The 24,758-nt window shown below is 44.3% G+C and overlaps 1 protein-coding gene across 1 annotated transcript in view; it reads right to left on the bottom strand.

Annotated features, from left to right (window-relative positions):
- Window positions 1-24,758, bottom strand: part of WDR27 (WD repeat domain 27) — a 271,099-nt gene that overhangs the window by 160,086 nt on the left and 86,255 nt on the right. The window contains exons 21-22 of the mRNA XM_025194665.1: window positions 21,478-21,575; window positions 19,928-20,049 (exon numbers count right to left, since the gene is read on the bottom strand). Coding sequence (XP_025050450.1) covers window positions 19,928-20,049; window positions 21,478-21,575 — 220 coding nt within the window. The remainder of the gene's footprint in view (window positions 1-19,927; window positions 20,050-21,477; window positions 21,576-24,758) is intronic.

Below are 24,758 nucleotides of genomic sequence, written 5' to 3'. Positions count from 1 at the left end.
ACTCTTTCCTGCCTATACAGGGGGTCGGACTTGATGATCTATTGAGGTCCCTTCCGACCCTAGCATCTATGAATCTATGAATGTATATGGAAGTAAGTCCCAAACCAGTAAGAAACTTTCCTTGGCAGTTTTCTGATTTCTACCATTTTCACCAGCACAGGATTCCTCTTTTATAGGATCTTTTTTTACCCCTATCCTGCTTTCCCAGAGCCAGGCAGCCCTGAATATCTGGCATATTCAAAAACTGTAGCTCTAAAACAGTCTATTTTGTACCTAATGGTATCTCTCTCTTGTTCTGATGGAACCAATTTTCCCTTTCTGATTATTGGGAAGATCATACCTTCTCTATACAAAAAAATTGATACACATGATAGAATGAATCATAGAATCACAGGCAGTCAGACCTGAAAGTCTCAAAATTGTCTAGTCCAACCTTTTCCTTTGACCCAAGACAAATGTTTGTCTAACCTGCACTTAAACTTTCATGGTAGCAATTCCACAACTTCTCTAGATAATCTGTTCTAGTACTTAACCATCCTCATCATTAGAAATTTATTTTTCACTGCTAATCTAAGTCTTACTGGTTGCAGTTGCAACTCAGGAAAGAACCAAACAAAAATGAAAAACTCACATGAAAAAGTTTAACAAAAACCCAACCATCCCAGTGTATTCCTTACATGTATTTAACAACTGAAATGATTTAAATAAGGTTTTCAAATTAGATCTGTCAATAGTTACTCTTCTTTAGATATTCCTACATCTGACAAAGTACATGCAAGAGTAGAAGATTAAATGCAGACTTTCAGTAATTTCTAAAAAAGCAAGTTTCCATCATTACATGATGATAGAAAGGAATTATAATTAGCATAAAGAGGAAACATTGTTCTCATCATTCATTTCATAACCATTTACCAACAAAGCACAGCCTTTTTCTTTTTACCAATGGAAACATAACTGCTGCCTTGTAAAAACATACTAGTCTAGGTTTATTCCTTTCATTCCTTTGCTCCTTCACTCTGGACCTCCTGTTCTTCCAGTTCTCCATTGTTTATATGTTTTATAACTTCCTTCTTGCATCACAGTAGTCATTTTTCATGTTTCTACAGCCATTATTTTGCATCAACACCTCTAATTAGCAGGGTCAAATCTCATTAGCTGTGCTTCTGCACATTTTCATCTGTTTTCCTGCCTACACTACAATGGAGTACACATAGCAAGGTTTTCACCTGTGGTGTATTTGACAGGGAAGAGGGAGATTTTCAAAGACAGAAAGGAAGTCAGGCACCCATCTCTGATTGAAAGTACATAGTGAGTGGACCTTTAACTTGTATATATGCCTCTGGATATCTCTCCTGTAGTGTATTCCAAGCAGAGTAATAAATTAATGTGTAGTAGTTTGTGAGAAAGTTTTAAAAAAAGCTGGAGAGACTTACAAGCCTAACACAGGCCTTTTTGGAAATTGTATCCAATGAATTTTACTATCTCTAGTACATGAATATTGATGGATAAACTGTTGCTTCCAGTTCTATTCCCTCCTTCCTATTCAATTAACCAATTGTGCAGAGACAGCAAAACCTAATACTCTTTAATTGTATTTTCCCTTTTAGAGTGTTAAAAACATTAGGAAGAAATAAGATCCACAGAAATCTACCATAAAATGGGTTCTTCCCATTGATGGAGGTGGGGGAGTGGGGGAAGCACCTTGTCTTGGATTCAAGAAAATAAGGTATGAAACAGAACCACAGAAAAGTATGACTGCAAGGAACCTCAGGAGGTCATCTAGTCCAACCCTGTTCTGGACCAGATCATGCCTGTATAAACCAACCGAGCAAGTGTTTTGTTTCTTAAAAATGTCCAAGGATAGAGATTCTACAGTGACAATTTCACAGTTCCTTTCTAGGTAACCTGTTCCAATGTTTAACTGCCCTCATAGTGAGAAAGTTTCTCCTAACAACAATTTCCTCTGGTGCAGTTGAGCATTGTTCTTTCTCATCCCCAGCAGCCACATAAAAAGTCTTTCACTATCCTTGGTATAGCACCCTTTAGGTATTTGAAGACAGTTATCAAACCCTGTCTCAGTCTTCTCTTCTACACACTAAACAAACACATCTGTTCCCACCTTTTCTCATAAACTGTTTCTGTAAAGGGAACCCCTGCCCCTGTTACCTGGAAGGTGGAGGAGGACAGGAAACCCATGGCTAGGAAGAGAAGCAAGTAGTAGCTGTTAGGGCTATGCATAATTTCACCAGCTGTTTCGTTTTGACGCAGTTTCGACTTGTTTCAAGCTCAAAACAGCAAAATCAAAATGAAAGCAGGGCAGTCAAAACATTTCAAAAGTTTCGAGTTTTGAAGCTGAAGTTGGGCTTGTCTGCAGGGAAACAGAAAGTAAAGAGAGGAAGAAGGAAGAGGGGGGAAGCAGTGCTCTCATATTGACTGTGTAGATGGCCAGTGACTGTGATCCTTCCCTGAGGTCCCTTCCAATCCCAGTGCTCTGGGGGATGGATGAAAAAACAGCATAAAAAGCAGCATTGTTTGAACTGAGCTACTTTCTGCCTTGGGGTCAGTTACTGAGCTGTGTCTTCAAGCAGCTCAACAGCGTCAGACTACTATTCATTTCCTACTTGTTAGCCTAGCAGGTAGGATTCATCAATACCTTTTACTTTCTATACCCTTTTATTTTATTATTATATTCATTGATTCCTTTCAATTTATTCCTCCCCCAAAATCCTCTTTTTCTTTTGTTAGTCTATTTTGATTCTTTTCAAATCTGTGTTTTCTCTCACAGTGTGCATTGCATTCACTGTGCAGGGAAGCACAGCATAATTATATTGCATATTATAATATAAAATGTATATATGAACACATAAATAATATTAAAATATGTAAATGTATGTATTACATAAATACATATATACATACATACGTTACATAAATACACATACATACAATTACTTTATTTACATATATTACATAAATCAGATAACATTACAGAAGAAAATACAGATTTTCCAGTACACCAAGGCAAAGACAAAACACTATGTAACACACCATGAAGCGTGCTGGAAAGGCAGCTGGCAAGCCTTCAGGGAGGGGCAGAAAAGGAGGTAGAGGGAGAGCTGTAAGTTCCCCCCTCCCCCCTGCAAACTGAGATGCAGCCTCTTTGCTACAACAAGCAGGCATGAAGCTTCCACTAGTTCTACAGGCAGCAAGGAGAAGGGAGCAGTGCTAGTGCCACTGCCTGTGCCTGAGTCTGCATCCCCTCCAAGAGCATCAGCCATAACCCCTCCCCACTACCACCATGACAACAAGCAGCAGCACCATCATGACAGTCTCCTCCACCCCCATTTCACTTCACATCCTGAGCCTTAAAAGTGCCAGAGGAAGAGTTGGAGCTGAGTGCCCTAGCAAGGGAAATTTTGGGGAAGGAGGGGGAATCATCTGAGTTTGTGGTCCACACCCCTCAAATTTCCCCTAGAGCCAGGTCTCCTTCACTAGAAGGCACTTCAGAGGAGGCTGAGGTAGAGGTTGTGGAGGCAAGTGACTCAGCTGAGTCCACTTCTCCTGTTGCTGTGCCTCTGCCTGCTGGGGAGGGGGAAAGGCAGCATCCACACATACATCCGCACCCCAGAAGCAAGCTGGTAGTGTGGTCTGGGATCATTTTGAGCTGGCAGATGATCCCACATATGCTTTCTGCCTGCACTGCTGAGCCAAAACCAGCCAGGGCCAGGGAACAAAACACATGAGCATCACAGGGATGCTGATGCATCTCCACAGGCACCACCCCCTTGCCCTTGCTCCTCCTCAGCCTGGCACCAGCGGGAGCGTACCCAAAGGGAAGTCCCCCTCTCGCTCCAAATCCCCTATCCCCTCAAAGCAGAGGCAGGCCAGTCTGGAACAGTGGGGGAAAGGCAGACAGAAAGTGGGGTGCATTGCAAAGGCGAGCAAGATCATCCAGACCATTGGGGAGATGCTTGCTGTGGATGACCAGCCCTTCTACCCCACAAGCATCACTTTCAGCAGGACCATTGTGACCTCCCTGTATGAGGCATGTAGGGAGTACTTGAGGGAGGAGCTGCACAAGGCAGGCCCACAGGTGGCCTTACACTTCACTTCGGACATCTGGAGTAGCCAGGATGAAGATCACGCCCACCTCTCCCTCACAGGGCACTGGTGCAAGCAGTCAAGCCATCGGTGGGCCCTCCTTCAAGCAGAGGTGATAGATGAGTCCCACACGGCAACAGAGATCATGGGGGCCATAAACCACTTGGTGCAGGGGTGGCTCACTAGGCAGGGCGAGCTCATCCACAGGTTCATGGTCACCGACAATGGGGCCAATTTAGTCAAGGCGGTCCATGATGCCAACTTTGTTGGCATCCACTGTGTGGCACACAGGTTCCACCTCATTGTCAGGGACGCATTCAAGGGGGACAGAGCTGCCGGTGACAGTGCCAGCACCACCAGCAAGCTCATTTTGAAATTCAGGAAGGTAGCAGGCTACTTCCCCCGGAGCATCAAGGAGGGCAAGATGCTGCGGGACAAACAGGCAGAGCTAAACATCCCATAGCACAAACTCATGCAGGATGTGGAGACTCAGTGGAACTCCACATACCTGATACTGGAAAGGCTGGTGGAGCAACACAAGGCCATCTATGACATTGCCTTGCTCAGGGAGATTGGAATCAGCAGCCCCCTTAACAGAGCTGAGAGTGATACCATCTCCCAGATCTTGGTGGTCCTCAAGCCCTTCCTCAAGGCCACCAAGACCCTCAGCGCTGCTGATACACTCCTTAGCCAGGTGATCCCTGTAGCAAGAGAACTTCAGAGCAAAATGGACAGCTTCCAGGGGATCAGTGTTCAAGGCTGGGGCAAGCCGCTGTCACCAGATGTGCAGGCACTGGTGAGGCAGCTGAAGGAGGGCATCAGGAAATGGCTTGATGCCTTGTGGTCCAGTACGGTCCATGTGTTGGCCACCATGTGTAACCCGAAGGTGAAGGGGAGCATATGCAGCAGCCAAAGCCTAAATCAGTGGATGGAGGTGCTGGGTAAGAGTCCAGAAGTCAGAATGGTGGAGGCGGGGGACATGGAAGAGGGGGATCCACTGTTCCATGACAGCATGCCATCTACCAACCAGTCTCCTCCTCCACCACAGGTGCTGCCAATGTGAGCCACGGACAGGGCTTCCATGATAGGGTCCAGAGACACCAAAGTCCACCATCAGGCAGGTAGCTCTCAGGCCTTGGTGGCTGCCTATCTCACCGAGGATGTGGAGAAGCTGCTGTGCAACCCTTTGGCCTACAAGCCGCAGCCAGGTGTGGCCATATCTGCACACAGTTGCTCAGGAACACCTGTCCTGTCCATCGACCAGTGTTCCAAGCAAGAGGGTGTTCAGCATTGCTGGAGATGTAGTGACACCCCACCACACCTCCTTGGGTTTGGCAGTGTGTTCCATTAGACTGGTAAACCTCACTGTCTAAACCAAATGTTTAGGAATGGGTTTGTGTTTATTTCATGCCTGTTACTTTGATGGGTTTGTGTTCGCCTCCCATGCACAGATAGACATGAAAATTTTCACCCAATTTCATCCCAGAAAGCAGTCTACAGCCATGACCAAACAAGTGCATGGCTGCAGACCATTTTAAAACAGCCTGGTCCTGGAACAATCTGAACCTTCATTGCATGAGGGTTCAGATGAAGGTGCTCCAGTACAGAGCACCTTCATTAATTTGTGTCTGCATGCCAGGAGCAGGGCTCGGCTGACTCAGCCAAGCACTGTTCCTGGCAGTGTTTTCATAATGGGAGTGGGGAGAAGGCAGAGAAGGGAGGTCCATTCTGCAGGTTCCCATATTACGCTGGAGTGGAGGTGGGGGATAGATTGGTGGAGCAGCTTTGTTCCTGAAGATGCACCTCCCACTGCTGGGGTCTCCCAAGCTCCAGGTGCAGATGGAGTGAATGCCACCCCCCTCACTCTGTCTGCACCTATTTCCTCTTTTCATTTTTTTAAAACCATTTAATGCCCCACTCTCAGAGCTGGAGACAGTACTCACTGCATCACCAGCCAGCAGGGGAAGAACATGTCCCTGCTGAGCTCCTGTGCCAGAACAAACTTGGAGGTATGGGGTTGGGGATATGGAGAAGAAGGAGACCCCAGGTCCTAGGCATGACCACTAAAACTGCACTCTGCCGGGGTTGGGAGGCCTGGTGGGACTGTTGGTGGCGCGGCAGCCCCAAGAAATGCCAGGACTGAGGATTCCCCTGGTGAAAGGCGAATAGGAGGCACCATAACCTCCAGCCACTACATGCACACACAGTCCTGGCTGGGGGAAGCCCAGACCCACCACATCTTTGACAGGCCTGAGGCTTGCTGGTTGCAGTGGACTTGTGAGGCTCCAGGTGACCTCAGTTCAGCTGCCTGGGAGGCCAGCTTTTGGGTTGAAAAACCCTTCGTCAGGCTGAGAAAGCATCTGCAGTTGATGTGTGTGCTGTTCCTGGATGGAAGGAATAGTAAAGAAGCCAGAGGCTGGCATGCAATGCAGGCAAAAATGCCAGTCAGTGAAAATGGAAATGGAGGCATCGGGGGGTAGGACACAGGAGGGGGTGGGGGCGGTAAGGGGGATAAGGCAGCGCAGGTAATAGTGGAGAGGTACCTGGGGAGTCAGATGTCCAGCTGGTTGTAGTGTGTCAGAACTCCAGTGTCTATATTGAGTTCATGAGTTTCTGTAACTAGGAGGTTGATGAAGTGTAGTTCATAGGCTCCTCTGTGAAAAGTGGTTTGTAAATTCCCTTTGAGGATCAGGCCTGAGAGGTTGGAGACAGGTAGTATTCTGTTCTTGTCTTTGATAGATTTTTGGTCTGTGCTCATTCTAGTGCACAGTTGTTGCTTGGTGTCTCTACGTATTTTCCACCAGGGCACTTGGTGATATGTATTGTATTGTGAAGATATCTCCACACTGGAGATACTGTTGGCAGGTTTTGCATGTCTTGTCATGGCATGGCCTGGAACCATTCAGTGCATTTTGGGCTGTAGGAAGTTGGCTTCTGGTGATGAAGTTAGTGAGGTTCAGTGCTTGTTTGAATTTACAAACCACTTTTCACAGATGAGCCTATGAACTGCACTTCATCAACCTCCTAGGTACAGAAACTCATGGACTCAATATAGACAGTGGAGTTCTGACACACTACAGCCTGCCGGACATGTGACTCCCCAGGTATCTCTCCACTTTTACCTTCACTGCTACATCCCCTTCTGCCCCCCCACCCCACCCCAGCTTGCCCCTCACCCCCTGACCCATCCATTTCCATTTTCACTGACTGGCTTTCTTGCCTGCACTACATGCCAGCCTCTGGCTTCTTTACTATTCCTTCCATCCAGGAACAGCACACACACAAACTGCAGGTGCTTCCTCAGTCTGACAAAAGATTTTTCAACCCGAAACCTTGCTAAGATATATGTCTCTAACTATTCAGTTGGTCTACTAAAAAATACCAGATTAGATTGACCCAAAAAACCTCGTCTGCCAGTGCCAAGTCCTTAGACCAACACCCCTAGCACCTGTCCCTGGTCAGCTGACCGGAAGGACACAGGGCCCTAGACACATCTAAGCTGCAGGGCTGGGGCTGGCAGGGAGAGTTCTCTGGCAGCTGCTGGAGAAGCAACTCCTGCAGGAGAGGAAAGAAAGGCTCTGTGACAGTTTGGCTGCCTAAAATGCTGCAAGTGCTACTTGCAGGATCATTTGACCCCAGCATTCTTTCCTGCCCATGGCAGGGGTCGGACTTGATGATCTGGTCATGTCCCTTTCAACCCTACTTACTATGAAACTATTGAAACCCCCAGGATGGACCTCCCTCCTCTGCCTTCTCCCCACTCCCATTATGAAAACGCTGCCAGGAACAGTGCTTGGCTGAGTCAGCCGAGCCCTGCTCCCGGCATGTAGACACAAATGAATGAAGGTGCTCTGTTCTGGAGCACCTTCATCTGAACCCTCATGTAATGAAGGTTCCAGGACTTAAATGGTCTGCAGCCATGCACTTGTTTGGTCATGGCTGTAGACTGCTTTCTGGGGCAAGATTGGGTGAAAATTGTCATGTCTATCCGTGCCTTTAGTTGTTCACTTCTTCTTACTCACACACACGTCTCCATTATGTTTTAAGGAAAGCTTCTGTGTAAGTATTCTTTATGCTTTAAAGGAGAGAATGATTAAAGAAAAAATTACATTTGAGGGTATATTTTCAAGACATCCTCAGTACTTACGTAAGCACCCCAGAAATAGATTTTTATGAAAAAAAGTTCAGTACCTGGAATGCTGAGCATATTTGTGAATCGGGCCATAAATGCCATAATCTGAATGGCTTGGCACAGAGTATTTTTTAGAGTGTGGCTCTTGTATAGGTGTCTAAATTAAAGCTGAACATTTAAATGAAGTCTGATTCTAATTGTGAGTGATGAGCACCAGTCCAAAAATGATATGGCACGATAAACAGATGACTGGCTTCTGCTCAAAATTTAAAGCTTGTTAGGAAATAAGGTGCTATGCATTTCAAAATGCAGGCAATAGAATCATTTGTGCTTTTATAAATATATGGAACTGGATTATCCCCAAAGTAAAAGGCATGGGAGGCAAACACAAAGTAAAAGACATGAAACGAACACAAACCCATTCCTAAACATTTGATTTAGGCAGTGAAGTTTGCCAGTCTAATGGAACACACTGCCAAATCTGCCCCCCCGCTGGTAAGTCCTAAGACATGCACTGGAGAATGGGTTCTCTGTGTAGGGCTAGATCCTCTACACTTGATTCAACCTCTGAACACCAGTTTTTTTGCTCCTTGACACCTCCAGGATTACGACCTTAAAATAATGCTGTACAAAGGGCGCATCTACACATCCCCCTATAGCAACACAGCGACGCACTATATCACCATACAGTGTGCTATGGCGATATAGTGATAATATGTGTCTACACGTGATCATCAGCTAGGTTGCCATAGCAGCGAACTCCCCAGGTATAATGCGCTGCTGCAGTGATGTGGCAGCAAAATTTAACCATGCGCCATGCACCACCTGTACTGCACCGTGCTTTAGTGCTTCCAAAAGGATGTACTAAAGCACAGCGCCATAGCAACATCACAATATGGCAATGTGCAGACACATCCAAAGAGTAACACAGTTATACCACTGCTTTCTTGATTTAAGTGTGAGTAGTTTAAAATAAACATTGAGAGGAATAATTATTACAGATAAAATTATAGTGGCATAGGAGATGTTCTCCTGTAAAAGGAGTGCAAGGGAAGCCATTTTCAATGAACATCTTAAAACACTGTTTGAAACTAGATTACAAAACTCATTAAAAAATTTTGGGACACAGCACCCAAAAATACACACTCAAGCTGTATTGTTCTGGAAAACAAATCTACAGTTTCACATACATGTCACTGTTTTAATTTTTAACAAGACAATTAACAGACTCCTCTTCATATTTTGACATAAATATTTTAAGAGATTATTGTATTGCTAATAACGGCCTAATTTCTCTCTGACATCTTTAGAGACTTTACAGAGTAATTGCCTTCATGACTTCTTTTTCCACTGAGTTCTTTACTTTAAAGTATGAATTTATTTTATATAACTAAAAAAGTCAATTTAGAAGCTTAATCTACAATTTTCCATAAAAAGCTCAACTTTCTTTGCTATACCACAGTCTGACTTTGCACTCTTAGTTTTTCTCCCAAGTGAATATTTGTCCACAGTTTTAAAGTGCTCTCTGCATAAGTAACCTGAAGTCACTCAGCTGACAGAGCAAAACGAAAAGCCAGAAAAAGTCTAAGCATGTCCATGCTGCAAATAATACTGAAGGAGTTTAGCGCAGTTAAGTATTTTACCAGACTAAGTCTTTCAAAAAACCACTAAGAGTTATGTGAAAGTAGCAGAAAGGAACTGTCTTGAACCTACAAAAGCAAAGGCATTCAAAATGGGGATGTAAAGCCGTCCTCAGCCTACCCCAATATGTTTGACATTGCAGCCTGTGTGGCATTACACAGCGACTCAACATTTAACAACCTTTTCATAATAGAAGGACAAATTTTCCTTAATTTACTTACTTTTGTGGAGTTACGTGCTTTCCTGTCATACTGATAAAATAGATAAAATAGATTATGGTTTGTTTGTTTTTACTGTTCAAATTTCAGTACAATTATTCTTGATTCAACCCTTCATACATCTGAGGATTACTTATATAAGAAGTCAGTGCAACCATTCAAGTCAACTAAAAATATTTTTGTGGATTCTGTTACATTAGATTTCCTTTAATATGGCTTCTGTCTCCAAATAACACCACCATGCTAATAGATCCTGCAAAAGCATCTGAACCATGGATATTGCATACCTTCCTAAAATTGAATAATTCAAGCTTCAAAACAAGCCCTTTTACCTTTCTCTGCAAAAAATACTCTAAAAGTGCGAAAGTTTGTGAACAATCATCCAGTAAGGATGCTGGGTACTTGCTTATAGTCAGGTTGCTTACAGACTGAACAATGAATGTTGTCATGCTGACCTACAACTGCCTTAAAATCCATAGCAAGCCCCTGCAAATCTGAGGACACACAAAGAATTGAAGAGTATATCCAAAGCATAGTGGTCCCTTCACAATAATTCCTAGGCACTCTGGTTCTCTATGATGCACAGCTCCTTCCCCTTAATCCTCTTTCTTCATTTGCAAATTCCTGTGGAATGTGAACAACTTCTTACTGATGTCTGCTAGTGGGTCTGTCAAGTTAGCATACAATGCATCTGTCATACCAAACCTGCTCATGACCCCTCCACCATCTAGTAAAATCTTCCTAAAAACTGCAGAATCCCTAATGTAAGAAAAATTGATGTGGGAGGGATTGTGACAGAACTGAAAATGGTCTGTGTTACAGTGTTTTATTGCCACTGCATGCGGGGGTTTTTTATTGGGGTGATGATTAATGTTCAACTAGTTTGAGTTTCCTCAAAATGCTGGCTGGAAAAAGAAGGAAGGCTCAAAACAAGCTATCCCTCAACAAATACTCAAGAGTTGTAAAGGTACAATAACAGAACTATTTGGTTCAATGTCCTACTAAGCCTATAGGATTAATTTTGACCAGAAGGATCAAAACCAAGGAGCACAGAAGAACAAAAGAACCAAAGAATCTTCTCTCAATAGACTTCCCCAAACAAATAGAGCCAGACAGTTATAAATCCCCTGAGCAGATGTCTGAAGAAGTTACCTAGAGTACCACTGGGATGATACATTATCTGTGAATGTAGGTTCATGTAGACTGTCTGGAAGTCCTTTTTTCCCTAAAAGTTTTGTAACACTTCAAAAATAAACACTTTAATTTACAAAGATCATTATGCCAATGGACATCACTGGTTACAAACTCCCAAAGGGGAGAACTATAGGTGTTCAAACTGTTCCAGGGAAGTATTTGGTAGCTGTGTTGGTCTGAGACAAAAAGAAATGCAAACCTCTAGAATTCTTGGTTCAGAGATAATACCTTTTATTAGACCAATTAAGAAATAACAAAAAATATATATTTTTCTGTAAGCTTCCGAGCACCCACACCTTTCCTAAGGCTCAGGGAACATTAAAGATGGTAAGAAGTCCCCATGAATTTTTGCACAGAGGAAGCTGAAGATGCAAGTCTGTTCCTCTGGGTCCATGAGAGTGTCTTTGTGAGTTGCTCTTTGATGTACAGATAAGACAGGATTCCTTCCCTGGTGGTGTCAGGTGGCAACAAGGCAGGGAGGTGTAGAAATCTTTCTTGTTTGGTAATGAAGTTTAAATCTTAGTTGGGCTAATAAAAGGTATCATCTCTGAACCAAGAGTTCTAGAGGTTTGCAAACTCTGTTCAACATTTTTACCTGGCACTTCTGACAAACAAGTACTGTTGACTAGGATCCAATCTAAAACGTAGGAAAACTCCAAAGAGAAAAGGACAGAAGGCCTTATCTCAGGGGATAAGGCACTCAGACAGACATGAAACTAACCCTACTACTGTGACAAAAGGCTTCAAAGTTAAAGGAATTTAGAATTATTTCCCTTCTTCTAACACATTGGCTCTTTTAATGGGATTTATATTATTTAATGTCTCTCAAGGCATAAAAAATGTGAGAGGGTAATCTGGTCCTACATTGTTGATTTTAAATACTATTAAAAACTGATATATTCAGAGGATGGAGTATCTCCTTGCAAAAATGTATTTTGAACATGTGATTTATAGGAGTACAAAAAAAATCAGAACTATAAAAATCCTTTTGCACTGAAACTTAAACAGCTGAATTTATTTAAATCAGATTTGGGGGAATAAGAAGTTCTTGCTCTAACTATTGTATGCCAAGTTTTAACCCATAATGAGTTTTTATAGCTGTGTTATAAATGCTAAAAAAAAAAGAGGAAGGGATTGTAATGGAACTGCTGACAAGTTATTTTCCACTATGGTAACTACATTTGGACTCTATTGATCCCAAATTCAATAAACATTGCTACTAAGTCACACTACAGAGGATTCCTTAAAATGGTTCTTTACCTATAGAACTCGAACATTAACATAAATATATGCCAACTGAGCATGGCAGAGACCATGTATCAGAATATGAACCCAGATTCAGAAGCAGATTCTATAATTTCAGATTAGCTTCGATGTGTTTAATTCACACTGCTCTGGAGGAAAAGTAAGGAAACACATTTGCAAACTATTATTCACTCTATTGCTCATGCCTGTTTTGGTTATCTGATAGGGTACTCAGAAAGCCATATAAAATTACATAAAATGTCATATTTTTACAGTCTGACAACAAAAACTATCCAAACAGATGTAAAATTATTACAGCTGCACAACACCAACCCAGAGAGCCACAGCACCCTGCTTGAGAATCACTGGTGTATGCAAACAAGAAATAAGAGCCTAAAACAGCAATGTGTTATCCAATGTGTGCTTTAATAAGCCATTATGGCTGATGACAGACATGAAAAACAAAAACAAAACAAAACAGCACTTTATCAGAAGAGGAAGCCATTAGTTCGACTTGGCTTCCCAGCATCTGTATAGATCAGGTGCTTCAGCAGGGGCTTTTTGGCACTTTTATCTGAAGCTGTTTAAATCAGCTATTAGATAAAAGCACCAAAAAGTCCCACTGAAGTGCCCAATTTATACAGACATTGGGTGAACTGGGTAAAACTATTGCAATGCCTTTCTAGATGTGCGCTGCACTTGGCGCAGGCTGCACCGAGCTTAAAGTAAAGCGCCGTTTTGTTTTGTTTTCACATCTGTAAGCAGCTTGTAAGTGTGCAACTTGACTGGATTTCATGATACTGGGCTGAAAGCAGAGCTCCTGCAACCATTTGAGAACTATACCAACTGCCTAATAAAGGCACACTCTAGAATGGTTTATTACTATTGTTTGAATAGATGCCATCTATTGTATATTTCATCATTATGGAAAAAATTTAAAAAACAATTTGAGAGTATTATATAAAATATTCTTCCACTAGTAAAAGTAGAACATGGAAGAAAGGTGCAAGAAAGAAGGATGCTCATTTTCTGCATAAGCGACCTGAAGTCACTCAGCTGACAGGGCAAAAAGAAAAGCCAGAAAGGTCACATCTACATGATCACACACAAGTTTCCCCAGGGGCAAACAGCAGCAACCCATAGTTGGGTTGCTGCTACATGTCCCCAGGGAATGCTCATGCACGTGCACTTTGGCATGCAGCATGTTGCCCTGGGTGGGGTAGGGGAGGCTGGGCCCAGCACCTGGGCTGGCTCCAGCAGCCTTACCTGGGGTCCTGGAGGCTTCCCTGGTCTCCAGTGGCAGCGACTGGGTGTGTGGAGCCTGGCTGGTAGCCCAAGCATGACTCTGGCTGGCCAGGCTTTGGTTTTGGGCGGTGCATGCTGCCGCCACATGCACTATCCCATTTTTTTCAGGCGCAGGTTTTTTTTACACCGGGATCTTCTGGTGTAAAATAATCCAGCCACACTGCTAATTAGCAGTGCCACATACTGCACATACATGCTCAACTGGACGTGTGCAAGAAGTCTAAGCAAAACTATCATTCACTCTCTAGAATGTTGACAATACATACCGTAAACCAAAAAACCTAGAACATCCCCTGCTTAAGTTCCTAAGACTTTTTCCCTCCTCTATTCCCCATGAATCCAGCTGACTTTCAGATGCAAATGACAGCCACACAATAATCACTTTAGAATATAAAAACTAAAGGTGACGGCTGACAGTGTTCAGAAAGGGCAAATCAGCTCATAGTCCCAGAATAGGCCAATAATATAACTTAATCTTCTTTTAATTCCAAGCTCTTCCCCACCTCACCCCTTCCCTTTTCATGTTCCCCTTCTATCAAATCTACATTTAGTCTGTTAGGGCAAGAAACTGTACAATGCACTTTAATGCAACTTTTACTTCAACTTCCACAGTTAAGGAGTTCATAGCCACCTCCACTGGGTTTGTGAGGGTATGGCTGGGATGCAGGCAGCTGCGCCTATGAGTAGCCCTTGAAGGCCAACCAGAAAATTAGCTAGGTGGGGGATTCAGGTTACTGGAGCATCAGATTGGGGTCTGGATCAGTGGAATGGTCTGCCAGTTCCCAGGATCATTCTTTGGGACCACAGCCCTTCCAGTTGATCAAATAGTGGAGCTTGCCTCAGACATGTTTGGAACACGGAACCAGGTTCCAGGAGAGCTAAGAGGGAAATCTGAGAGATGTAGTCCAGGGTGCAAGCCAGGTTAGGAGCCAGGAAAACAAGAGACAGGAATGAATGCAAGGCTTGCTGGAGCAGACTGGGGTTACTGTCAAGGCGTGCCTGCAGCCTGAGTCTGCAAGTGTAGTTAAAAGGACTGAGTGGTGCTCTCAGTAGCCAATCCAGTTACGGAGAACTTGTGTAGTTGCATTTGCCAGGGATCAAGGACAGGTGTGGTAGCTCAAGAGCTCAGCCCAGTTAGGTCTGACTGACCAGAGGCCCTGATAGTAACACCCCAGTTATGGGGTCATCTTCCAGGCAACCTGGGACAAATGAAAGGTTTGCAGTAACTTGGGGGGCACGTACATGGTTGGCCGGTTCCCAGGATCATTCTTTGGGACCATATCCCTCCCAGTTGATCAAACAGTGCAGCTTGCCTTAGTCATGTTCGGAATCTAAAACCTACTTAACAATATACTCTTTGTGACCTTCCACTATTATCGGTGGGATGAGGGGGGTACAGACAGTTAGGAAAAGGGCTTTTGGGTAGAGCTTAAGTAGGGATACATGGAAAACGGGGTCTGTCTTCAATGTCTCTGGTAGCTGAAGCTTGAAAGCCACACATTGAGTGCTTTGTCAGATCATCAGAAAAATCAAAATGTTGTCAAAGTAAATTATAATGAATCAATCCAGAATGTTCTGGAACACTTCACTAACAAAGCGTTGGAAGGTAGTGGGGGGCATTGCAGAGTCCAAAGGACATGACCAAGTATTCAAAATGCCCATAGCAGGACCAAGACACAATCCTCCACAGTCATTCTCCTCCCATATACGGACTAGATTGTGGGCCCCTCGTAAACCTAATTTTGAAAAAATCTTGGCCTGACAAAACTTCTCAAAGTAATTCATTCATTAGGGGCAGCAGGTAGTGGTTAAGAACCGTTACCCTGTTTAAAGCCCTGTAGTCAACACGGAGGAAGAGTGCACTATCTTTTTTTTAGTCACAAAGAATACTGGAGCCCCAACTGGGGACATGGAGAGTCTGATAAACCCCTTATGGAGGTTCTCCACAATGTACTCTTTTTGAAGCTTGAGTTCTGGTTTGGAAAGGGAATAAATGCACCTGAAGAGACTCTATGCTCCTGGCAAAAGATTAATGGGGCAATGATAAGGGCAATGTGGAAGAAGCTAGTCTGCCCCTTTTTTCTTGAAGATGTCTCCCAGTTACAATATTTAGCAGGCAGTGATGGGTCAGGTCCACTAGGCAGGTATCTCCCACTAATGCTGGCTATAAGGCATCTATGATCAGTGTGAAGGGCCTAGTATCATTGACTCAGCTTCTGAGCTGGGTCCCAGTTTGAGGAGCCTTCTCCAAACAAGAGCTTGAACAATAGATAGGGATCTCCATAAATCATGCCAGAAGTGTCCCCCACAGCAGCCCCTTTAATGTTTTTCATTTTGTTGCTTGCCCTCCCCATCAACCAACTCCTGATTGGCAGCAGGGCCCTGACAGCTGGGCTGTTTGCTGCTGATAGCTAGGAAAGTGAAGACCGTGGCTGGCAATCAGTGGTGAATGGCCTGGCCAACAGGGCCCCTCTACCAATCAGGGGGCGGGGAAGAGGCAAGAAGTGAAATGCAAAGTATTATAAGAGCTTCTGCAGGAGGCACTTCCAGCGCAGTTTATGGAGATCTCTAGGAATAGGGACAAAACAGCTTCCTTAAGCCCTATAAGATGTCTGTATCATGGAGAGATAACCAAGGAATTCCTAGACAACTGAAAAAATGAGGGGCATGGATAAGGTCAAAACAAAAAGATTCCCAGTGATCCTCTATTGATAGCCCTGGTAGAGCTGTCTCACTGGTAATGGGGCCTGAGGTGACAGGGAATCCATCCATGGCTTTGTGCATCTTTTTTTGACCTGACCAGTATATGATGTTGCTCCACAAAAGGTCAAGTCAGTGACGTTAAAAAGGGCTCTGGTATCTAACAAGGCTGGGACAAAGACATCCACCCCAGACCAGTTCTGTAGGCAAAGGGTGACTAGCAAGGGTGAGTCTTGGATCTTGATGGAGCTCAAGAGCCTAATGTGGACGGGAGGGGAAGGCTACACAGTAGGTCAGGGCCACTCTCGTCCAATGACACGGGGTTGGGAAGTCTCCTTCCTTGGGCAGGTCTGAGCAAAATGCATTGACTCCCCACAGTGTAGGCAGAGGTCCTGAGAATGACAGTAAGCCTTCTCCTCTGGGGGAAATCTCTTCATCATCATGTAGATCTGCATGGCAGTGTAAGCTCTTCATGGGTCCTAGCCTGCCCATGTGACTGTGATGCAGCCTCATATTCCTGTTGTCACTCATACAGATAAGCATCAATATGGAGGCTGAGGTCAATAAGGCCATGCAAGGAAGCTAGGATCTCCACCCAAGCTGACTTGTCCTTAACGTGGCCCTAGAGCTCCCAGCAGAAGTGGAAGTGTTGAGCTGCCTCATTCCACACAGTGTCAGTGATCAGCCATCTAAACTCTGAGGCATAGCTAGATACCAGGGGGTGCTCTTGTTTGAAGGTCTGGAAAGTCCACTCAACACTGTAGACCCTCAAACGTAGTCTAGGGTGCAACCTGAGATCAGAAGCCAGGTGAATCAGAGAGCTGGGTGCTGAGTTCCAGGAAAGACCCAAGAGCAGGATCAGAGAAAGCCAAAGCCAAGTCAGGAGCCAGGAGAATCAGAAAGCTGGTACCAAGTTCCAGAGAATATCCAAGGTCAGGGTCAGCTAAAGCTAAAGCCAAGTCAGGAGCCAGGAGAACCAGAGAGAGCAGTGAACGTGAGGTTTGCCAGAGCAAACTGAGGCTTCTGTCAAGGCATTTCTATAGCCTGAGGCTGCAGGTGTGCTTAAAACATCTGAGTGGTAGTTACAGAAGCCAATCCAGAGAACTGAGGCAGTCATATTAGCCAGAGATCAAGGTCATTTGCAGTTGCTCATAAGCTCAGCCTGGCTGGGTCTGACCTATCAGAGGCCCTAACAGGCATCATGCTCTCCCTCTGTAGTTTAGTTCACCGTTATTACTAATTGCGAAGTGAACAGTTTTTGAGGTTTGTTTCACATTTTGTTTTTACATTTCTGCTGTTAAGCAGAAAGTTACAAGATCACAAGAAATAACACTGAGAGATCCCTCTTTCGTTCTACAACAATAGATAATTGTTTTCAACAAAAGATGGATCATATGTTATATCCAAGTTCCAAGCACATCCAGATTTCTGGCAGCAATGAGGTCCCACTTTCATGGACTACTTGCTATGGAACTGCATTCCCAAAGCATCATCCTTGAAATTACCCTATCAAACATGAGGACCAGAAATTTAACTGAATTCCAAATAATACAGGGAGCCAGTAGTATGTACAGAACATTGAGGTTATGTATGTAATAAACTGATTTATTGCACATGATAATATCTCTCTAGTGACGGGTCCCATTAGCCTACTAAGTCTCATGGATAACAATTTTCTTCTAGCTTTATTGGAGTTTCTGGAGCTGGTTTCTGGTTCAAGAGTCACAGATAGCTAATCGCTTTTGTACATATTATTTAGTCATGGTTTGGTATATGAACATTTCAAAATAGCAAAGAGCTTGAATAATATTCTTTGTAAAAGTAATAATTTGCTATTAGTTTTAGTTCATATTTTTTTATTTAACAGGCTTCATTCACAACAGCAGAATAGTACACACAGGCTGCTTCCAGACTGCGAGTGCAGCCATGCAGTATGTGAAGCCATATACTGCATGTTCAGCTGTTCACTGAGCTGCAAGGGAGAAGTGTGGGGGGATTGACTGCTGAATATCCAAGGGTCAAAGAAACCTACACAAAAAAATAAAAGAGGAGCGGTGCATGCAGGAGCAGTGTGTGCCACTCAAAATTGGAGCCTGGTCAGCCAGAGCCACACACGTGGCAGTCTTCATGCTCTCAGAAGGAGCTACCATCCCTGCAATTGTTATCTAAATCAGGCAAAAAATAACAAAGGTTTAGGCATTTTCATGATTCCCCATTATAGCCTAGGGGTGAAATGTCGAAACGCGTCGAAACAGAGAAACAGTCTCAACTAAACTGAACAGAACAGTGCTCTGAAACAAAACGACGAAATGAAATACTGTCCCTTCAAAACGGCGAAATGGAAGTCAGAATGAAATGGTGCTGTTTCACACAGCCCTGCTGGCCAAACTACGAGCAGAAGGATTTCAGAAACTGCAGCCCCAGGAGGCCTCCAGGGTCCCACATAAGGCTACTGAGGCCAGCCAGTGCTGGCCTCAGCCTCCCCTACCCCAGCCTGTGCTTACCTGCTGCACCCCAGAGGGCACATGGCACAGGCATTCCCTGGGGACAATTAGCAGCAGTATAAGGTGTGCTGCCACTAGTTGTCCCTGCGGATCCAAACACCCAAGCTTGTATGGATGCAGCCATACATTCAGAACTGGGAATCTGAGTCAGTCTCATTCTGCTGCCAGCAGAAAATTAGCATACATCTCCCTGGAGGTAGGAAGTATCTCTCATGACAACACAGTGACATCTTTGGTTCCAGGCAGCATAGATTTTATGGGCAGTAAAATAACCCAGAAAATGATGGGAGCTTCAGGTCTGCCTTTCATTTCCCTAAGCAAAAGTACTACTAAGTGAAGCCTGCTTCCTCTTATCAAAATAAATCTAATCAAGGTCTTGCACAAAACACTTTAAATATATTATATAGAATCCAATTTAAAATGTTTTAAAACTATATAGCTATATAAAAAGTAATAGCTAGGGAGAGTTCTTTACATTAGGAAGCATCATTGAATAAAATGCTCCAGAAATAAACCAAAAAATCACATTCAAGAAGAGAGATAACGGAAAGCTATAAAAATTATTTCAATGTCAAAAACATTTGAAGGGGTTGCTATAACATAGTAGCCAAGCCTGCAATGCCACGAGCTTCACTGAAAACGGGGAAACACAAAACCGTACTGCTTCAAAGGCAAACTGGAAATTAATTATTTCAGTCATTCCTCTGGAGGAAAAATAACTCCTTGTCTACACAGTCAAGCAGACCCATATCTTGTCAAAAAGCTAAAAAGATGTACTTTCCCTGAAACTATGCTGACTGGTGTTAATTACATTTTCAGTCTATAACGCTTTGCTGATAAAGTCCCAATCATTATTCACAGTAATAATAAAAGAAAAAAAAACTTACCTTATTTTGGCAAATCTGGTGGACTGATCTAGATTGAACATCCGGTATCACTGCTGCACTGCAGCCTGCATTGAGGTCAAAAACTTCTAATGCTCGGTTGCTTCCAGCAGCAAGTACAATATCTGTAACCTCTGCAAGTTAAAGTTGAACTTACACAAATAGATCAAATGGGTAAAAAGCAAAAGTATCTAGTGATATATTCATTAACATTATATAATGAACTGCCCGATTCCTAAATGCATGAAGAATTTCTAAGAGCAGCTCTTAAATTATTCAAAAGTAAGCTATATACAAGTAAATTAAAAAAAAAACCTTTAATTATTTCACATCAAAATTCTTACTAGCAGATAGCCCAAGTAAACTAGTAGCCTGAAAAATAACTGATTTTTAATCATAATATCACATGTATCATAATACCACAGCTGAATAATTTTGTAATTCAACTGTGATTTCACTATACATTAATGCTTAATCAAAAATGAATGTCAATGCAAGCTACATATTATTCCACCATCTAATAAACATACTGAAAATGACAATGTTTATACATTTTGGGGACCCTCCCAAGTACTGTTTTAAAAGCATTATCAGATTTAAGCTTACAATATACTAGTGAGGTACTAAAGTACTATTCTTGCTATTTTACAAATGGGAGAACTGAAGTCATTGTCAGAAATCAGATTATAACTCAAATATTCTTCAGTCTACATCTAAATTTAGTTCACAACTCTTTCAAAAATATTTAGTTAACTTTCCAAGCCAAGTATTATTTATCATTTGTTTTGAAGTCTATTATGAATTAGGGCTTTGTTATGCTAGATACTACATAAAAACATAATGTTAGTGGACAGTCCCTGCCTCAGAGTTTACAGTCAAAATATATTAGTTTTATATGCTGAAGTCCAATTTCCATGACAAACTATAGTAGTACTACAGATGTAAGAAGATACTAGTTATAGAATCAACTACATTAACTAAAAAATGCCAGTGCTGTTGGTTAACTACAGACAATCAAAAAGCCTGAGGCTGAATTGATTCAATCTTCGCAGGTTAGTCTAAGCTGTGTAGATTAAACTGATAAGCAAGTGAACAGACATTCACTTTTGATTCCAGAAATGCAGCCACATGCCTGCAGTGACCCAGGCCAGAAGCCAGGGCTAGGGGGTGCTAGAGCATGCCTCCCTGCTCAGTTGGAGCAGACAGCTTAGGCCAAGGCTAGCCCACCCCCCTGGGGGGGGGGGGTGTTGCACAGGAGGTGCAAACCATCTTGGGATGCTGGGGGGCTGTGAGTTAACTTGAATCTGGAGAGGAGCTGGAATAGAAGTTCAATAAACAGATCTAACCTGAATCAGTTTAGTCTGATACTACATGCATCCAGGTTTATCTTAAACTGGTTTCAATCATTTTGAAAGTAGTTTATGTGCCCTGAACTGCTGTTGTGTTACAGTTTGAACACTTTTCCAATCACTTATACCGATTTATGTGTAATTTCTGTCCCTAGCCATTCAGTCTAAAATACAACACAAAACTAATAATTAGGCCAAGGATACAAGAGTAGAAGTCATTTACTGCTGAAAGACTGGTAATCTCTACTGTAGAAGCCATGGGGAATTTCTGTACTAGATTGCAAACACTCTTCTGTTTGTATCTGCAGGACATATGAAGTAAATGTTACTAGATAGCAAAAACAAGATTCTCCATCTACATTAGTAATTCACCTGTGTGTTTCTGTTTCCCCATCTCCATGCTACTGACCTCCTTTGTAAATCAGTTTCAGACATACTAATAAAAAGCTTTGATTTTATACATTTAATTAAAAATTGTAAGTTTAAAGTTAGGAAGAAATCCACAGAATTCTAGAATTGCAAGAAAAACTAACTTTATCTTTTATTTTTAGGACCTGGCCCTTTGAGTAGGAAGATATTCCTTGAATATTTGTTCCAGATGATGAACAACAGGTGGTGGAAAATTAAAGTGAGGTATCATTTCTTCCTATAAATGGCAACCTGCCTGCTAATATATATATGTAAAGTTTTGTTTGTTTGGTTTTTTGCAGACAATGTATTGACTTAATGGTGGTAAAGATGATTAAAGGAGGGAAGCAAACAAGAAAACTTTTACACAAGCTAAGAGATCTTTTTGCACTTTGTAATGCATCACCATAAGTACCATGGGCCCCATCCTAAACACAGTGAAGTTAATTTAAACCTAAACGCAGTGAAGCTTTTGATGAGGCTACATCTGAGCAACATATAGAATTCAAGAGGGCACTTCAAAATGTCTGTAAATATAAGAGTACATAAAGAATGCATGTATTGGGAATGGGACAGCCTTTTTCCTGCACCAGTGCTGATCTAAGGAATATAACTAGCATCTGTAGTAACTCTGTAGTTGCTACAATGTGCTCATCATGTAGGTATTTCCAAAAATAAAATAATCTTGATGTAAGTATTATACAGCTTTATTCCCAATTGGTGTACATTGGCCAAATAATATAACAATATATGCTCTTCATAATTACAGCAAGAATTACTGCTTCCTTTCTATCAAGATGAACTGACGCTAACATTTTTTAAGCAAAAATATTATGTTATTATATTAATTAAGTCCAAAGCATTCCTTTCCTTTTTCATGTCCTTGTGACGAGGTATTTAGCAGAATTCACAGATTAGCTGGAATCTGACAGGGCTATACCTTGAGTGCTTCTATTATGGCCTCAAACTTACAACCTCTGGGGTGCCAACCATGCACCTTAGTGCCCATGCCACCCGTCCAAAGCAGTAGCATTTCAAAGAAAAAAATGAATATCCAGTCTTTGCTGCCTCAACTGTTTACACTAATTAGTAACTGTGTATTTTCACAATTAGTGAAGAATTATAAAACTAATTCTACTGTTACAAAGAACTCAGACCATACCAGGTCAGAAAGGTGTATATGTGTGTGACCTTACATACACACACACACGCGCGCACATATGTGTGTGACCTTATATACATACACATATATACATATACACACAAATAGATAGATATAGATATAGATATATATATACACACACACATACATATACATATACACATATACATACACACACACCCATGCACATGCATATATATAGTGAGCAGTATTTTGCTTGAATCTTGGCAGAATAACTAGAGTACCTTATTACCAAGCCTTGACGTTTTTACATTACAAAGCACCTCGTTTGTATTCAGATTATTCACATAGCTCAAAAAAATTGGTTGGGGCTAAAAATGTAACTCATTATGTAACTGCGTATTTTATCACTGCGTGTATGCATGCGTGTGCGTCTCGCCCGCGACGGGGTGGAGGAGACGGGCCGGTGGTGCGCCCTCCGCAAACGGTGACCTCGGGATCCCACCTCAGCCGGCGTGCGCCGGCCCTCACCTTCATTGCGCCATGGGCTTTCGTTTGAGCCTCTGACTCGCGCACGTGTTAGACTCCTTGGTCCGTGTTTCAAGACGGGTCAGGTGGGTGGCCAACATCGCCGCAGAACCCGGGCGCCTGGCGTGGCCCTCCCCGCCCAGCGGCGTGACACGGTCGGGGCGCACTGAGGACAGTCCGCCCCGGTTGACAGTCGCACCAGGAGCGAGGGGGTCCATCCCCGGCGGGCCCCGGCACCGCCCCCCCCGCGAGGAGGGGGGGACGGGGGGCCGCGGGGGAAGGCGCGGCGGCGGTCATCTCCCTCGACCCTGGGATGTGGCGAGAGCTGCTGCCTGGGGGCTGTAGCACTCGCCGCCGCAAAGCGGCGAGCCACCTGCCTGCCAGGCCTTCCCAGCTGACCCAGAGCCGGTCGCGGGGCACGGCCACGGTGGAAATGCGCCCGACGGGGGCCAGGGCTGTCCGGGCGGCGGTCCCCAACCGCCCCGCCCCCCGCGGAGGGAGGGGAGGCGACGGGGATCCATCGTCCCAGGCCGGCCGACCGAGCCCGCTGGGTTGAATCCTCTGGGCAGACTGCACGGACCCCACCCGTTTACCTCTTAACGGTTTCACGCCCTCTTGAACTCTCTCTTCAAAGTAATTTTCAACTTGCCCTTACGGTACTTGTTTACTATTGGTCTCGTGCCGGTATTTAGCCTTAGATGGAGTTTACCACCCGCTTTGGGCTGCATTCCCAAGCAACCCGACTCAGAGAAGACCCGGTCCCGGCGCGCCGGGGGCCGCTACCGGCCTCACACCGTCCACGGGCTGTGCCTCGATCAGAAGGACTTGGGCCCCCCGAGAGCGGCACCGGGGAGTGGGTCTTCTGTACGCCACATTTCCCGCGCCCCACCGCGGGACGGGGATTCGGCGCTGGGCTCTTCCCTGTTCACTCGCCGTTACTGAGGGAATCCTGGTTAGTTTCTTTTCCTCCGCTGACTAATATGCTTAAATTCAGCGGGTCGCCACGTCTGATCTGAGGTCGCAGTCGGATGGGAGGGCCCGGGCGCGGGGGAGGGCTGCCGGGCGGCGGGGCGGCCGAGAGGGACGGGCGACCGGCCCGGCCTCTCGGCGCGCCGCGCGCCGCGCGCGCGTCAGCCCTGCCCGCCGCGGCCGCGGGCGAGCGAAAAGCGGCCCCGGAGGAGGCCCGGACGAAAGGAGCGAGGGGGGGGGAGAACGGCCCTGAGAGGGAGGAGCGGCCGCAGACGGCGCCCTCGGCGCGGAGGCCCGGGGCGCGCGGCCGGAGGGGGGACCGGCGGCAGAGGGGCCCGGCAGAGGGAAAGGCAGCAGAGGCGGCGGGGGGGCGCGCACAGCCCCGGTCGCCGGACGGGCAGAGGCGGAGGGCAGAGGCGGGACAGGCGCCAGGCGCCCGGGACCCGAAGGCCCCGGC

Source organism: Alligator sinensis, unplaced genomic scaffold, assembly GCF_000455745.1.
Source record: "Alligator sinensis unplaced genomic scaffold, ASM45574v1 scaffold448_1, whole genome shotgun sequence".
Taxonomy (NCBI): Eukaryota; Metazoa; Chordata; order Crocodylia; family Alligatoridae; genus Alligator; species Alligator sinensis.
Note: the sequence above shows the minus strand (reverse complement) of the source record. Positions and strands in the feature narration are given on the sequence as shown.